The 17,415-nt window shown below is 47.2% G+C and overlaps 1 protein-coding gene across 4 annotated transcripts in view; it reads left to right on the top strand.

The window, feature by feature from the left end:
• Nucleotides 1-2,613: 2,613 nt before the first annotated feature.
• Nucleotides 2,614-17,415, top strand: part of MYB (MYB proto-oncogene, transcription factor) — a 35,383-nt gene continuing 20,581 nt past the window's right edge. Inside the window, exons 1-8 of one of the 4 annotated variants that reach the window (XM_002714835.6) lie at nucleotides 2,614-3,548; nucleotides 7,723-7,840; nucleotides 9,477-9,548; nucleotides 11,384-11,476; nucleotides 11,731-11,951; nucleotides 13,572-13,806; nucleotides 14,979-15,059; nucleotides 15,736-15,840. In XM_002714835.6, coding sequence (XP_002714881.1) covers nucleotides 3,526-3,548; nucleotides 7,723-7,840; nucleotides 9,477-9,548; nucleotides 11,384-11,476; nucleotides 11,731-11,951; nucleotides 13,572-13,806; nucleotides 14,979-15,059; nucleotides 15,736-15,840 — 948 coding nt within the window. In that variant the 5' untranslated portion in view covers nucleotides 2,614-3,525. Of the gene's footprint in view, nucleotides 3,549-3,603; nucleotides 3,997-4,999; nucleotides 5,134-7,722; nucleotides 7,841-9,476; nucleotides 9,549-11,383; nucleotides 11,477-11,730; nucleotides 11,952-13,571; nucleotides 13,807-14,978; nucleotides 15,060-15,735; nucleotides 15,841-17,415 lie in introns of those variants that run through there. The other 3 variants (XM_002714837.6, XM_089332643.1, XM_051854307.3) reach the window with 3 other exon arrangements.

Raw genomic sequence — 17,415 nt, 5'->3', positions numbered from 1 at the left:
CCACAGGCCCAAGATTTCACTGCAGTCACAAACAAGCTGAATTTGTGTCTTTTGTATGTCTTTCTCCCTTAAGCCTTCCACAATCTTCAGAATCACATAAAATGCTTCAAGTGCTGGTTTTCTGGAGGGGGAGAGTCATAATGATGATTCACAAAGCACCAAGTGATTCCTTTTCTTTCAAGTTTCAGTTATGAAGCTGATGTTTTGCAGAAAAAAATAAAGACAATAGGTTACCACAGCCCTCTGGGCACCGGCAGCATCTCCCTCATGGAGGAAAAGGATTTGGGGTTAGGGAGAGCCCAAATCCTTCACCCAGGAGAGGTGAAAAAGATTGAGGTAGGAGAAGGTGATGGAAGGCACCCAGCACTCAGCTACCAACCCTAACACTGGGGTTATTAACAAGTGGTCTAGGGATCTCTTCCATGAAAACCATATGGGTACTTGTTTAGAATTCAGATTTGGAGCAAGCATTTGGCACGGTGGTTAACATGGCACTTGGGATGCCCTCATCCCTAACAGGAATGCCTGGCTCCAGCTTCTCCATTTCCAGGCCACCTCTCGCTAATGCACAGCCCGGGTACCTGCAAGTAATGGCTCAAATGCTTGGGTTCCTACCACCCACTTGGGAGGCTCAGATTCAGTTCCAGGCTCCTGGCTTTGGCCTGGCCCAGCCCTGGCTGTTGTCGGCATGTGGAGAATGAGTCAGCAAGTGGAAGACCTTTCTCTGTGATTCTCTTTCAAAGAGAGAGGGAAAGAGAGAGAGGGAGAGAGAGAGAGAGAAATTTGAAAATTTGAAAAAGATTTTTGGGCCCCACCTACTGAATTAGTCTATGGGGACAGCCTGGGTCTACGCTTTTTCATGGCTACACCCAGGGATTCTGATATACAATGAAGATCAAGGATTACTGTTCTAGTGTTGGCCAGCTAAAGCTTGCAAGTTCTATACAGCTATCAACTTAAAAATAGTGTTTACATTTTTAAAAGGTTATTGGAAGAAAGGAAAAGAAAGAATGAGAGGGAGAAAGAGAGATATGGAACAACCCACAAAGCCCGAAACATTTACTACCCAGCCCTGCACAGAGCAGCTCGCTGACTGTTGTCCAGTGCATCACAAACACAAACCTTTATTGGAATTTAGCTCCATCCCAGCCCTGCCCCAGTTTAGGTAACTGATGCAGCAGATCTTTTAAAAAATAAAATGATAAAATATGCAAAATTGGCATCTAAACTGTAAATGAAGTGGAGGCAGAGGTGAATTCTCATAACTTCCATAAACTTAACAGATGGCAGTATGTCACAAAGTAGCATAATTAAATGTCTGCATATATATTCTTTATTGGAGTACGCATGTTCCAAGCACATGATCGCCACACAACCAAGGGAAAAACTATCTGGGGAATGAAAATGCAACCATTAGAAACTCTCAAAACAAGGCATAGAAGAACAATGCTCAAGAGGAATGAAGGAAAATGGAATTCAGTGTCTTTCTACATAACAAGAGTTTCAGCATCTTAGAGCAGGTCCCCTGCCAGAGAATCTTGGGAAAGAGGCTGTGAACTCTCAACAGAAAGGGTTTGGATAGTCGCACTGTGTACAGGACGCCCAGCAACTGGGGCTCTTGCCAGATAGAATCAAGAAGACATCCCAAAGCCAGAATACAGTTCCTCCAGGGGTAGTTTCTAGATGTTTGTTCTAGATATTTTTTTAAATGTTGTTTATTTTTTATGTGGAGAAGGAAACTTTATTATAGGATCTAGAAATAAATATTGGCTTTAAAAATACATTAACTTGAAAGTGACATGTCTTTGGGAGTTGTGACCTGAACTATCTCTCAGCACTGGTCTCAGTGTTTTGGGTTGTTTGTTTTTTTTTTTTTTTCTCACGAAGAAAGGAATGTTAAAACCTTACTAGAAACTAGCCTATGTTTGATAAGGATTTCAACTACATAACAATTTTTAAGAAACAAAGTTTAAAACACTAGATAAAGTCTTGAAACCTAGCATGCTTCACCATTTAATAAAATTATGACTCATTTTAGTAAGAACATGCTTTTTTTTTTTTTTTTGGTAAGAAACCTGCTTTCTGAGCTAAGTTTGAACGGTGGGGCACATGGGACACCCACAAACCCCGTCAGCAGAAGTCTCAAACTCCTGAAAGATTAAAGGAAAAATAAATTAGTGTGTACAGAGAATGAAAAAAAAAAAAAAACCCCAATGGTACTAATCTATAAGCGGAAGTAAAACTAAAACTCCCCTAAAATCCCCCAATCACCAATCCTTATAAATTCGGCACTTCTCTGCTCCTTCGACTTCTCCAGCAATCCCCCAGCTAACCGAACACCAAAGTCTCTGCTGACTTGCAGCTGATAAAACAGAGTTCTCCCACCACCCCTAGCACGGACCCCGACCTCTGTACTCACAAACCGTGTGCTTTTAAAGCCACGCATGCAAACGCGGGGTTTCCAGAGCGCTGCCGCGGGCGGGCTGTTGGGGACCCCGTGCATTCCTTCGCAGGTGCGTACCCCAGGGCGCGTACGGCGCTGGGGCGCAGGTGTGCGGTGGGCGCCCGGGTGGGTGGGGCCTGGCACGAGCCGGGGCTTGGGAGCTGGGGGCTCCTGACCAGGGACGGTAGCGTTTGGGCTGCGGGATGCTGGAGCGGAGGGAGAGCTCGGCTGGGGGGATGCTCCATGGGTGCACGGTGATAACCCCGCTAAGTGTTCCCTGTCACAAGTTTAATGAGATGTGTTCTGTATTAAAAGGGACCTGGCCAAACTCCCTCAAGTAAACACAGGTTGCCTTGCCTCCAAGTCTTCCCCCTCTAGAGAACCGAGTTGTAAACCCTACCTGAAAGCCAATCCCAATCAAATGCGGGAGTTGCCCCCACCCGCGACCCCTTGCCACCCAGGCTTCAGGTGCCCGGGAGCACGCCCGGGGGGCGACCGCGGTGCGGCTACCGAGGAGGAAAGGAGGCGGCTTCCGCGGGACTTGGCGCGGGCCAGCGCCGCCACGGCCCGGGAGCGGGGTTTGCGCAGGAAAAGGCGCCTCGGCCGCGGCCCCGGGCGCCCCTCCCCGGCCCCGGGCTCTCCGCCCGCGCGCCGCCCGGGCCTCACCGCGCGCCAGGCACAGCGCGGCGGCGCGAGCGGCGAATGGGAGCGGCGGCCCGGCGGGCCCCTCGGCCCCGCGGGCTGCAGCCAGGGCGACCGCGGAGGCGGCGGGCAGGGCGCGTGCGCACTGCAGGGGCGCCAGATTTGGCGGGAGGGGGAGTGTCCAAAGCTCTTTGTTTGATGGCATCTCTGTTTACAGAGTTTACACTTTAATATCAACCTGTTTCCTCCTCCTCCTTCTCCTCCTCCGCCGCCTCCACCTCCTCCTCCTCCTCCTCCTCTTTCTCCTAAGAAACTTCGCCCCGGCGGTGCCCAGCGTCGCTGCGCAGCCGGGGAGGGACGCAGGCAGGCGGCGGGCAGCGGGAGGCGACAGCCCCGTGCGGTCCCCGCTGCTCTCGGCGGAGCCCCGCTCCCGCCGCGCCATGGCCCGGAGACCCCGGCACAGGTAACGGGGAGCCTCGGCGGGCGACGGAGGGCGGGGACCCGCGGGGCGCCCGGCGCCCCAGAGCAGGTGGGAATGGGTTCTGGGATCCTGTGCGGGGCTGTCAGATCCCGGGCAGACCTGGAGCGCCTGGCTCGGCCGCGGGAGCCCCTGGACAGACTGACGAATGCAGAGTCTCTGCGGGAACTGTACTGGGACTTCGGGAAGGAAGCACGCCCAGCGGCTCCGTGTGCACGCTGCACGGGGATACGTTTCTCTTTCGGGGGGAAGCAGGGTGGTAAAGGAGCAGGTTCCAGCCGGGTGCAGAGCGGTGCCCCCCGGCCCCGGGGAGCCCAGCGGGTGCCGGCGAGGGGGCGCAGCCTAATTGCTGGATGCATGGAGATGCGTTTGGGGCTTGGAAGCGCAGAACATATGGCAGACACGGGAAATGCTGGATCGTTTATAGCTGCAGGTAGTTTATTTCAATTTCATTCATTCTTTATGGAGGCCGGGGCGAGTGTCAGCTGACGAGCGGCTGGAAGGAAGATTTCAGGCTAGCACGGGGGGCTCCTCGCTTGCAAACTGTTGAAGCACAGGTTGGAAGGCTCGAGGCGTTATTCCTAGGGAAGCGTTTATTTCTGTTGCAAACTCTGCCAGTGCACCCACGCGCCCGCTCCGCACATGTCCCCCGCGCTGGGCAGGCGAAAGCCCAGGGCGCTTTGGCCGAGGAGGGACATATTCGTCCGAACTGTCATTTGCTGGCCTCAGCTGCCACCGGCCGCGGCACCTCCCCGGGCTGGACACGCCGGGGCTCCCTGTGAGCCACCGCTGCCGGGGCTTAAGCCGGGGCCGTCGTGGTCGCCACGAGACCGACAGCACCCATGGCCGCTGCCGCGCAACCGACGCGTTCCCCGCCGGCGCTTCCCGGGGGCCACGGGTCCCAGCGCGGCGCGCACACGTGGACGCCGTCGCTCGGCGGCCGGCGCCTGAGGTCGCCTGTGCCGAGGCGCTGCGGCCCGACGGCCCCTGGCGCTGGACAGAAGTCCGGGGAGGCAAGGCAAGACCCACCCGCTCTTCCTTGGGTGCTCTGCTTTGCTGTCTCTTACTGCTTTTGGCTGCTCGCGCGGCGCTGGGAAGTTGCAGAGAGCGTGGGCGTGGGCCCTGCAGGAGCGCCCGGGCCACGCTGGCGGGGAGCAGCGCCCGGGCGCTGCCGGGCGCCCGGGGGCGAAATGGGCGACTCGGGGTGGGGGATGGGCTGAAGAGGACCTCGGGGGACTGGGTTTCACCTTTCGCCTTTGGGACTTAGCCGGAGAGCACCTCGGGCCACCTGCTTTCCGAGAGCAGAACGGGCATTAGGAGGAGGAGGGCGCCGGGCGCCGGGCAGGGGAGCCTGGAGGAGGCGCGGCCGAGGCTCCGCGCCCCGAGGTCCCTGCTGCCCCCCGCGGGGCGGGGCCGCGCAGGTTCCCGGCCGCTCCCAGGTAGCCCGGAGGGGAGGCGGCCGGGAGGGGCGGGAACCTTGAACCTGCCTCAGGGGGAAGAGAAACCCGGCTGCGGGCTCGGAGCCGTTTCTTGCATGGCGAGCGTCGACTCGGCCGGGATTATTAACCAGGTCAGCGAAATGAGTCTTAGCCCCTATTCTAGAATCACAGTGGCGGCCACAAGGCACTTCCTCCCGTACCCTCCCTCTTCCCAGCCACCCCCCGACACCTCTTTTCTTTTTCGTTTCTTTGCACGGTTTGTTTCCTTGACAGAACGCAGTATTCATAGTTGTACTCCGGTAACCACACCGGGTCTAGCAGGTGGGGGGAGTCGGGTGCACGGAGCCTCCTGTAAGCCTTTGAACGTCCTCTGACTGTTGGCTCCGAGACCTCGCCAGTGCAGATAAAGGAAAAGTTATTTCAGGCCCTGAGGAGAAATTAATCATGCTACCGAGGCGACAGAGAACCCTGCGAGCTAGGAAGTCGCCTGCAGAGAGAGCTCCAAGGCGGGAGCGTCCGCGCCCAGCCGGCTGATGCGGGACCCCCGAGCCGACGACGGCCTGGGCAGCCCGGACTCTCCCTGCTGCCCTCGGGGCCCCCTCAGGCCCCGCCGAAGTCACAGCCCACGACCTCCGCGCGACCTCGGGTTTGCACATCTCTGCCTCGGTGCGCGGTCTGCAAGAGTCCCGGAAGACGTGGAAGCATCATTTCTGAGCGCTGGAAAGTACCTTAGAAATAGGATCCAAGCCCTTGTGCACAGGCGAGGAACACAGGCCCCGAGAGAGAGGAAGTGATTTGTCCAAGCCACGCTGCAAGGTGGAGGCAGAGCTAGCGCCGGCCGGCCTCCGGAACCGGGTCCTGGCCCAAGGCTGTTTGCCCTCACCTGTCCTTGGCTGCCCCCTGTGGGCGGCCGCAGGTGTTGCTTGTGCCCGGGTCGCTGAGCTCAGTTCTGCAAATAGGATTTTCAGATCCAGCCAAACCTAAAAAGTGACTTTGGCTTGAATCTCTGGCTCCACTTACAGATTGCTGTGGTTCTCCTGGTGTTCCTGGTATTTGACAAGGGGATAGCTACTGCATTTGGGGGTGCATAAAACGGAGTTGCTAGGGACCTTTCAAAACTGACTTAAAGCTCCCAGCTTATCGCAATTGGGGGAGGGGTCACTGTGTTTACATGAAAGAAAAACGTGTAATTATTATTGGTCAGAAGTTGTTCAGTACCTCGTGTTCAACGTGCGAAACCGCAGTAGGCTCTTCTTTCAAAAGATCACCCCTATATAAAAGAAATTATTTCAGATTATAAATATAGTTCAGTATACGATGTGTTTGTTGCTTGGCTGGTTTAGTTTTTTGGTACTTAAATTTGACTAAGTACTAATTTAAGTACTAAGTACTTAAATTTGTTTCACAGTGCAACCTGAGCCACCTGATGTTGTCCTAAATTCTAGTTAGAAACTATTTGAACCCCTAAGCCAGGGTTTTGGGTGAGTATTTTTGCTTGACCTGTGGGACATTGGCAGTATGCACTCATGAGTAGTTTGGGAAGATAAAACCTGAAACAAATATAAACCTCCTTCTAAAAAATAATAAACCACATTATGATGTTACTTTAGATCATCGTTTTTATTGGTCCCATTTCAGTGGATTTCTCAATATTACAATGATAAATTTTCTAAGATTAGTATAATTTTTCCTATCCTAAGTTTTATTAGAAAAATTATAGCTAAAGCTAAACCATCAAGTTACTCCCATCTAGTTAGTATACGATTAATAAACATTGAGTGTAGGGTTGCTTCAAAAGTCATCAAAAGTCTTGATTTTAGTCAACTAGGTAAAGGAAAAGCTCTTTTGAAAATGGTAATGGGTTCTTTTTAAACTCATCGACTTCTTCTGCGTGAATCCCTTAGTTTTGGGTAAGGCACATTGTAAGATATTTCAAACACCGTTCCATCAGAGACAGAAAAAAGCACAGGTGTGAGATTCAGACTATCAGATGACTTCATCATTCACTTAGTTACTCTGGAGATGGGGTATTGTAAACAAGACCAGAGCCTGGGTCAGCCTGGCCCAGAGCTTTAAGAATTGGATATTGATGTCATTTACCGTTCACTCCCTTGTCGGTCGGTCTACCCTTCCTTGGGATTAAAATCCCTTTTCTCTTAGATTCTCCTAATCTTCTCATCTTTAAGAAATGACTGTAATTATGTTAGTGGATATATTACTTCTCAAAACTTTTTTTTGTTTGTTTAGTAGAATGCCAGCCCTGTTGGAGTAACCTAATTGAGTTGTTTATTGTGTTTGAGAAATACCGTTTAAATGATGTGACATATGCCTGAGATTTCGAGTGTGTGCTATAGAAAGGACATGGGCTCTTGTTCCTTTTCTTGCCCTGAACATTAAGATTTAAACGGAAGCCTTCATTGGTTGGAAGGTGGCCAGATGTGTCACTTGTCGCTGGTCTAGCAGTAACAGCAGGTTGAAACATGCAGAGGAATAGGCAAGTGCCAGATCCTTCACCGTATCTGTGGATACCAACAACAGCAGAGCCAGTTTCCAATACCAGAGCAACAGATTGCAGAATGCAGTCTTGTGGTGCGAGTTTTCAGAGTTTCATCTCCATAACCATTGGAAAGATGACTGAGGAGCCGTTGTGCACATTTTGAAATCCAGTAGTTCAAACCCTCTGGTTTCAGCCCTCGTCTGCCCCCTTCTTATTTCCGCAGCATTTACAGTAGCGACGAGGATGACGACGATATTGAGATGTGTGACCACGACTATGACGGGCTGCTTCCCAAATCCGGAAAGCGTCACTTGGGGAAAACTAGGTGGACCAGGGAAGAGGTAACGAATCACTTTATCAGAACATGAGGCGGACGCAGCGTGTGTCATTTAGGAAACACAAGATTTCAGCCAAGTCACAGGTGTCCAAACTCCTTAGCAAGCTCTCTGAGATCCTGTCCCAGCCGGCCCGTGCAGCAGGCAGCCCTCACCACTCTGCCACACGTCCATTCCCAAGCTCTTTCTAGTTCTTTGAATGTCCTCTTCTTGCCACTTTCTGCTTCCTCTGCGCTTCTGTCCACCTGCCAATGTCTCAACCTTTAGCCCCTCCAGGTCTTACTGCTTCTTCGGGACCCATGAACGCAGGGCCTCTTCCGTGAAGCCAGCCGTGGCTTCCTCAGATGTCTCAGCCTGCGGTCCCATGCTGTTGGCTCCCTGTCTGCCTTACTGTTGCTGTGACCCATCTGCCTCTCTTAGGAGACTGCAAGGCTCTTGAGGGCAGCGCTAAGTGTCTCTTCCTCTTTATGTTCACAATGGCTTGACACAAAGTAGAATGCCAATACATGTTCCCTGAATGAATTGTTATTTCCCAAAACTCAGCAAACAAACGAAGAAAACGAAACATTGAAAAATCGTCTCGGTATAATATGCTCATTTAATATCCTTCATGTATTTCACAGAGCGTCCAGTAATGAATGCACATGTATTTGCTTCCCACTCTTCTTTCGCAACAAGCTCACCAAAAGCTTCATCTTTCGATCTGATCCCAATTAGTAATGCTTGAGGAGGGGTTTCTTCTTCTTTAATGCTGTCAGTGAATTTGCAACTAATTTTAGAGGATTTCTTGTTAGAATAAATGGTATTAACTCTTCTTCAGATCCATTGCACTGTACTTCATTGAAACCAGAGCCCCTCCTGACACGAGTCAGGGTTCCCTGGGAGTCTTACAGGAACTGCACATTTCACCTCGCCATGTGCACTTGGATGGTCCCTAGAGATCTAGAAGTTCTGCTGTTAATCCTGGTTTCCTAATTCCTGCGTCTGTGTTGTCCCGAGGCTTCCGTTGCGTGTGAATGTTATCTTTGCAGAAACTTTAGAAGGAAGACACTTAGACACGTGTGAGCTGGTAGCACTGCCAACAGTCTGTGAGCTGAACCAATTGCCCACACGTGTTAGCGTCTTCTGTGTTCTCATATGTTGGGTCTCATTTGACACAAAACTGAAATATTTTCATACATTGAATGTGCCTTCAGGTTTAACTAAGAAAAGGGAGCTTCCATTTTGTTATTTGAAAGAGGTTGAGCCTATATATATATATATATATATATATATATATATCAAACACTCAATATGTGTCGGCATCATGCTATTTTCAGTAATTATGTCATGTAATTCCCTCTTGATATCAGCATTCCCATTTTACAGATGACAATACCACATTGCAGAAAGGTACAACGACCAACCCAAGCTCAGACAACTAATCAGCACCTGAGTTGAGATGCAAACTTGGTCTGATTCTAAATAAATCAGTGCTCTCAGTCACTCTATTACATTTTTATCTGCTGTATTTGGACACAGTCGAGAGAGTTTTTTTTTTTTCCTGGCGTGCACTATTGGATCGGTTCCTTTGTTTACTGTAAGTTGAACAGAGTTATACAGTAAATGATTGATATCCTAGGATTACCTTTAAATGTCTTAGGATGAAAAACTAAAGAAGCTGGTGGAACAGAATGGAACAGATGACTGGAAAGTTATTGCCAATTATCTCCCGGTAAGTTAGTGTTTTTTAAAAATTTTTATGAAAGTAAAGCTCTTCGCAAAGACTTAAATAAAATATTCAAGGAAAGGTTCTTAAGGTGTTAGACATTTACTCCAATTTAAGAAGTTGGGGATGAGATGTGCCATCCATAAATTATATTTATATTGTAATTCATGTAATTAGAGTTTTAAAGTAGATCATTATAGGATTTTGACAACATAAGCAGTTGCTTCTTATTCATTTGTTAGGATAATTTAGCATTTTGGTGATTTGTTACATGGAAGATGATTAAAATTGATATTTTCGGGGCCAGAGCTATGGCGTGGCGGGTAAAGCCACGCCTGCAGCACTGGCATCCCATATGGGTGCTGGTTCAAGTCCCACTTCCAATCCAGCTCTCTGCTGTGGTATGAGAGAGCAGTGAAGGATGGTCCAGTGCTTGGGCCCCTGCACCCACATGGGAGACCCGGAAGAATCTCCTGGCATCTGGCTTCAGATCAGCTCAGCTCCGGCCACTGCAGCCATCTGGGGAGTGAACCAGTGGTTGGAGGACCTCTCTCTCTCTCTCTCTCTCTCTCTCTGCTTCTGCCTCTCTGTAACTACTTTTCAAATAAATAAATCTAAAAAAAAAAAAAAAAAAACTAATATTTTCCCCACGTTGGCTTCTTCTAAATTCCATACTTTCATCAATAGCCATACTTTTGGCTCCCAGGTTGGGAACTCGGGAGCCCTTTTTGACTTATCCCAGTCTCCTGTGTGCTGCCCCTGGCAGTTCCTAAGCTCCCTGGCCTTCCCTTGCAGGCGGTCCCTTCCTTTCACTCTCGGGGTTGTGGCCCTGGGTAGGCCGCCACCCTCTCATCTGGGCTGTTGCAAGGGCTTCCTGCTTCTGGCATTTCACTTTAACAACCTTCCCAAACACCTTTGGAAGACAGAGCTTCCTGAAATGCAGAGCAACCCTATCTTTCCCGAACCAGCAGCGGGGACTTTGAACCTCACAAATTCAATAACCCGCTTCATAACATAAATGACGCCTGGGGCCTTCCTCCACAGCCCCCAGCTTCCAGCTCTGGTTCTCTGTCCTGCTTCCTCCGCGTAAGCAGCTTGGGTTGAATTCATTTCTGCTTTCCCTCCTCTGGGCTTCTGCTCCTGGTTATCCCGCTTGCTGGAATGTTCTCCCTTTGCTTCACCAGTTAAAGTTCTGTCCAACCTTTAAAGCCCCCTATCAGGACCACCCACCTACAGAAATAGCTTCTCCTAAGGAGATCTGTCCTCACCACGCTATCATTTTGCTTTGTCTCTTCTTGCATGTGAATCAAATTCGACCGTCTGTTAGAGTTAATTGTGTATTTGTCTTTTTCTTCCTATACGATTACAAGTTCCTCTAAGGTAGGGCATATCTTTTATGAATCTTCATTCTTTCTACAATACAAATATTGTGGTCCTAAATGGAAGAATGTCTCCTAGTTTGGATAGGAGGCAGACTTGAGTCAATGAGGGTGGGTTTCCATAAAAGCCTGGCCATATGGAATCCCTGACAAGTCTGAGGCTGTGTGAGTACCTCCATGTGCCGCTGAGATTAAGGTGAAGTTAAATGCACTATGATATTCCTTTGGATCACGTGGCAGAACTGTCTCAGGAGCCATCTAATTTCAGATGCAACTTTGCCATGGTCTGTGCAGCTTCTCAAGCCTAAACGTAACAAAGGATAGATGGGTACTCTACACATGCCCTAAAATGTTGCTCGCCATGTTCCCTGAATGTTGTGTATGTGTGATTCTCATTGCAACAAAGGCTTCACGTGCCTGTCACATCCTATCTTCCTGACGGTGCATCCTTTCTTTGTCTAGAATCGAACAGATGTGCAGTGCCAGCACCGATGGCAGAAAGTACTAAATCCTGAGCTCATCAAGGGCCCTTGGACCAAAGAAGAAGACCAGAGAGTAAGTGTTTTCTTCACTGGTGTGTGAGCCACAATGAGCGATATTCCCCAAACCAAACCGCTCCATTGAATGATTCCCAGCTTGAGAAAGCAGTGAAGTGTGCAAACAGGAAGTAGAGGGCTCTATTCCCTTATTTCCAGTGAATGAAAGCAGATTTTTAGAATTTCTCTAAAGGTCTTATAAGAGTGAAGAATGATGCCCTGACTCATGACATAACATTAAAACCTAGGTTATTTTTGTGTGTTTATCTGAAGGTGATAGAGCTTGTACAGAAATACGGTCCGAAACGTTGGTCTGTTATTGCCAAGCACTTAAAAGGGAGAATTGGAAAACAATGTAGGGAGAGGTGGCATAACCACTTGAATCCAGAAGTTAAGAAAACCTCCTGGACAGAAGAGGAAGACAGAATTATTTACCAGGCACACAAGAGACTGGGGAACAGATGGGCAGAAATCGCAAAGCTGCTGCCCGGACGGTAATAACGTGTGGAAAATCTGTTGACTGGGAAGAATGAGGGAGTGGGTTCTGAACATTCCTGTTTTCGATGTATGGTGAATGAGTTACATTCGATCAGTGTAAGTGTCTCATAGCTTTTAGAACTGGAAGAGATCTTAGGACATCATCCGTTTGAGGACTTCCAGGGTCCACTCAACAGGCAGCCTTGAGCCAAGTCATTTTAATTTTGCTCAGCCTCAGTTTCCCCATTTGCAAAATGAAGAAGAATCTATTCTTACAGACTTAGGAGCAAGTAAAATAAATTATTTAGGATCAAATAAAATGAATGCCAGAATGCTTTGTGAACTGCAAAACCATAAGCACATAGAAGGAAACTGAGGACAGACAGCTTGTCTCTGGTCTGGGTTCACCCAGTTGGATACCTGGCCAGCTACCACTGGGGAAACTATGTAGCTACTGTTTTCCTAATACCTGTGTTCATTCCATTATACCACATAAAGAAATAATATACTTCTAGAATTATCATAGCACTTCCAGATTTTTAAATAATGTCATATAATGCTTTTTCAAATGAACAACGGATAGAGATAACCGTGGAAGCTCATTTGTGTCCCAGTTTCTCCATTAGAAGTAGTGTATAACTGATGTTCAGTTTTTTTTTTTTAACTACAAAGCCTCCATAAGAATAATGTAACAGAAAATATTAACAATTTTTTTTTTCTTGAGCTTCTTAGTCCAAAAATGAAGAAAAGGTCCTTTCAAACTCAGTTTGTGTAGTGTTTTCTTGTGATACACAAAGCATTTCCTCCATGATGGTTGAGTATAAAGCTTAGAATAGTTACGAGGTTTGTCGAAGGAGACTTTTCTCCCGTGTGCTCTGAGAGGATATGTTGTTGATTCTTCTAAAAATTAAAGGGGTGATTGAACTTCCTCTTTCTTTGGCAAGCAGTCCCCCGCCCCCATGGAAATACTTAAAGGGAGGCTTCAAACGGTTTTTTTGAATTGAGAAACTTTTCCTGAGAATGGAAAGACTTTAGCAAAATCCTTTGCAGCTTGAAAGTATTTGGGGGGTTAGCATCTTTCCCGGGGGGTCCCATTGTCCACTCTCATCTCTGATTCTGAGAACAAGCAGAGCGGTGTTCATTTAGAATTTTGTTTTATTCAAAATTTCTCACTCCTGTATTGAAAGATGAGGAGTGGACTTTGAAGCAGCATTATTGTCAGTCACCAGGCTTTTCCAAGTCCCTGTTGTGGAGTGTAGGTCCTGCTAGGCCACTCTCAAAGGAAGAATTTTTCTAGGACAGCTGGAGCTTTAAAGATAAGGTCAGAATCAACATGAGTGATTATGGCATTGAAAATATTCCTTTACTAAGGAAGCAATGTGGTTCAAAGACAAAACTGTGGGAAGCTGTATACATCTCAGGTTATGTCAGTAAGAGAAATCTATAGCTTTTAAATTAAGCAAAAAGGTTAAGCATGGTCTTGGGAGGTAGAAAAGACTGAGACAAGTAAAAAGAGAAAACAGCGGTTAGTAGATCCAAAGAAAAGATCTCTGTTAGAAGCAGTGTTCTGTCAGTTTACTATCATCTGAATTCAAATTTTTGTTCATGAAATTTGGATGTGATGCATTTCTGTGCAGAACTGATAATGCTATCAAGAACCATTGGAATTCGACAATGCGACGGAAAGTCGAACAGGAAGGTTATCTGCAGGAGTCTTCCAAAGCCAGCCAGCCTACAGTGGCCACAAGCTTCCAGAAGAACAGTCACTTGTTGGGGTTTGCTCACACGCCACCTTCAACTCAACTCCCTGCAGCAGGCCAGCCCTCAGTTAACAATGACTATTCCTATTACCACATTTCTGAAGCACAAAACGTAAGCCATTTCTGAGAATTTAATGAGAAAGATGGTTTTTCAGCTCCAGGTGACATTAATACCTGGCGGTTGTACACTGTTCAGAGAGCTTTCACAAATATGATGATGATTGCTCTTCACCCTCACCCTTTGCAGTGCACAGGGGTAGGTGTTGTTAACCCCAGTGTATGCATCTAGAAAAAAGCAAGGTCAGAGGATTGTCCAGGATTATACATGGAAGTACTGCTGAGTAGAATCCAAATTGTCCAGTTTTATCTTGCTAATTTGAAGTTAGCTTTTGAACCTAAATGTACTCAAAGTTGTACTACAGAAGAGTAGGGGGATGGAGAGACATTTGTAGTATAATATCTTTTGTTCAAAAATGAAAAGTGAACTTCATATTCCATTTAAAGGAGAGATCGTTCGGACAGTAAGATTCAGTGGATAATTGTAAGTCCGATTCTAGTCACGACCTAGCACAAATGTCTTCACGGGTTCACTCACTTGTTTACTCCGTTCTCTGAGTTAGGAGCAGAGCTCTGTGCTGTTGCTTCTCTGCTTACCCTCAGAGTGACTCTTCTCATTCCCGGATATTTCTGTTCGGAGAAAGAAACCATTCATAAGAGCAGAAAAGCAGAATCAAGGGAGAGGGATCAAGCTATGTTAATCTTAGAATTAACAATAGCAAATGATGAAACTTACCCAAGAATACAGAGCTCATATGGAAAGCCTATGCAAAATGTATTCCTAAATAGTTTTTCTCCTCTCGATCTGTTCCATGCATTTGACTACAAGCTTTCCAGAAAAGTCTCAGGTGAAATAATTCTCATAAGTTCTGTGTTTCTTATTAAAACTCACAACTATTCCAAGAAAACATTTTATTTACAAGCACCCAGTGCCATCAGTGTTTCCCATCCATACTTGTTCCATGTATTTGTGAATATGTTTTACGTTGTATTTGCCACTGTATTTTTCTCTAATTAAGGAATAGTTTCTGAAAGGCCCAATGAGCATTGTGCATTTCTGGTAAATGTCAAATTAGAGGAGATTTTTGTTTTTTATTGTTCAGTGAATTTTATCAATAAAGTATTTGCTTCCCTCAGTCCCAGAACAACCCCCACCCCGGGAGCCAAATTCCATGAAGCCCATGCAAGAGTGAATGACCTGGCCTCTGTTCTGCCCATCCCATCCAGGTGCCCAGTCCAGTTCCGTATCCTGTAGCGTTACATGTAAATATAGTCAATGTCCCTCAACCAGCTGCTGCGGCCATTCAGGTAAGAGCTCTCCTAATGAAACTCGCCAGTTGTTCAAGGCTTCACTCTTAAGAGATGCTTGCTGTCTTTCATCCACACGCTTACTTGCACCTGATCAACCCAAGTGAGAAAAAAAAGAGAGGGTGGGCATTTGACTAGTGAGCAAGCCACCCACTGGAATGCTTGTGTCCTACATAGGAGTGCCTGGAGGCTGGTTCTAGCTTCTTGCTGGTGTGAACTCTAACAGGTAGCAGTGATGGTTCAAGTAATTGGGTTCCTGCCAACCACTTGGAAGCCCTGGACTGGGTTCCTGGCCCAGTCCAGTTGTTGCAGGTGTTTGGGGGGTACAGCATCAGTTAGGATTCTCTCTCTCTTGTCTCCTCTCTCTCTAATTTTAAAACAAAGAAAATGGAATAGAGGAGGAGAAGGCAGAGTTCTGGCCAGCGATCTGCCCACCTTGGCTTCTGGAGTGAATGTGCTTTGAAATTCTCTCTTCTCTGACAGGAGAAGTTGAAACAACACAATGGGTTTCATCCACACTAGCCTCAGATATCCCATTGCTCCCTCAATCTGAAATATCAGGCACAAAGAGTTCTATAGTGGTGAAATTTGGTTGGCGGTGGTTTCACACCGAGGGCTATGGTTGGTACCTCACGACTACGGACTATACATCAGACTCGTCTCCCTTTCCCCTCAGAGACACTATAATGATGAAGACCCTGAGAAAGAAAAGCGGATAAAGGAATTAGAGTTGCTCCTGATGTCGACCGAGAATGAGCTCAAAGGACAGCAGGCGCTACCAGTAAGACTCCACATTGGCTTGGAGGGGAGGGGATGGCAGCTTTGCCCTGTGTCCTTTCTCTACCCTTCTAAAAACTTCCCTGACCAAGGCTCTATCCATCCCTTAACAATGTTTAGACACAAGGTGTTGCTGTGGTGGCAGCATTGTGGCACAGTTTGTTAAGCCGCTACCTGCGGTACTGGCGTCCCATATCAGAGCACAGGTTCAAGTCCCTGCTGCTCCGATTCCGATGCAGCTCCCTGATACTGCATCTAGGAAAGCAGTAGAGGATGGCTCAAGTATTTAGACCCATGTGGGAGAACAGGATGCAGTTCCTGGCTCCTGGCTTTGCCCCAGACCAGCCCTGGCCATTGTGGCTATTTGAGGAGTGAACCAGCAGATGGAAGATCTCTTTCTCTCTCTGTCACTCACTCTGTCTTTCAAATAAATAAATAAATCCTTTAAAAAGAAAAAAAAGAAATTGCTGTAATAAAATGCAAATGCTCTTAGAATGTATGTTGACCAAACTAGAAATAGCTTTTCATTTTTATTGCAATAGAAACACAGTGTTCACTTGTCATTGTCATTATCATTGTAATGAAAATCTGCATGTTTTTGCAAACTGTACCTCTATGGTGCTGACCTGATTTTTTTCTTTATTATTCCTTTACATATATTTTCACACATTGTCATTTAAAACACGATTTGATGCATGTTCATACGTACCTGTAAAAAGGAGTCTGTAAAACCTCTTCATGAGTGACCTTAGCGCCTTGCATTTGTTTGCATGCAAGCTGTGCAAGCCCTTAGCCCTTAGTTGAATTCTGAAATCCTCTCGAGTTGGACTGCAGACAGCAGCTTGTACTTTATAACATATTCGAGGACACCACAAAAAATTCATGGAAAATAGAATAAAAAGATAAGGTTTGTTTGGTCCCCCCAATTTTTTAAATCTATCCATACAAAAGATCTTCAAGAAGTTCATGAAAAGGTCTGGTGCTGTGGCATAATGGGTAAAGCCACTTACTTGCAGTGCCTGCATCCCATATGGGCGCTGGTTCGAGTCCCGGCTGCTCCACTTCCAATCCAGCTTTCTGCTTCGGCTTGGGAAAGCAGTGGAAAATCTCCCAAGTCCTTGGACCCCACACCCATGTGAGAGATTCGGAGGAGGCTCCTGGCTCCGGCTCCCATCTGCTAACTCCTAGCTCCAGCTGCTGGCTCCTGGCTCCTGGCTCCTGGCTTCAGATCCGCCCAGCTCCAGCCATTGCAGTCATTTGGGAAGTGAATCAGCAGATGGAGGACCTCTCTCTCTCTCTCTGCCTCTCTGTAACTCTGCCTTTCAAATAAATAAATAAATCTTAAACAACAAAGTTCATGAAAAATGCATACTGTGAAAAAAACATGCATGGATTTCAAAAATGGTGGGCATCAAAAGGAAATTATTGTTTAGTTCCATTTTCCATGAACATTTTGAAGTACCCTTGTGTAGTTGATCAGCAAAGTGGATAAAAGACAAGTGACACCTAGCAGGTCCTCTTAGGGGTAAATTTCTCTTTGGTTAACTAATAAAATGATTACGTGCATATAATAGTTCAA

Source organism: Oryctolagus cuniculus, chromosome 5 (genome assembly GCF_051225735.1).
Source record: "Oryctolagus cuniculus isolate XC-2025 breed Fujian yellow rabbit chromosome 5, ASM5122573v1, whole genome shotgun sequence".
Classification (NCBI taxonomy): Eukaryota; Metazoa; Chordata; class Mammalia; order Lagomorpha; family Leporidae; genus Oryctolagus; species Oryctolagus cuniculus.
Note: the sequence above shows the minus strand (reverse complement) of the source record. Positions and strands in the feature narration are given on the sequence as shown.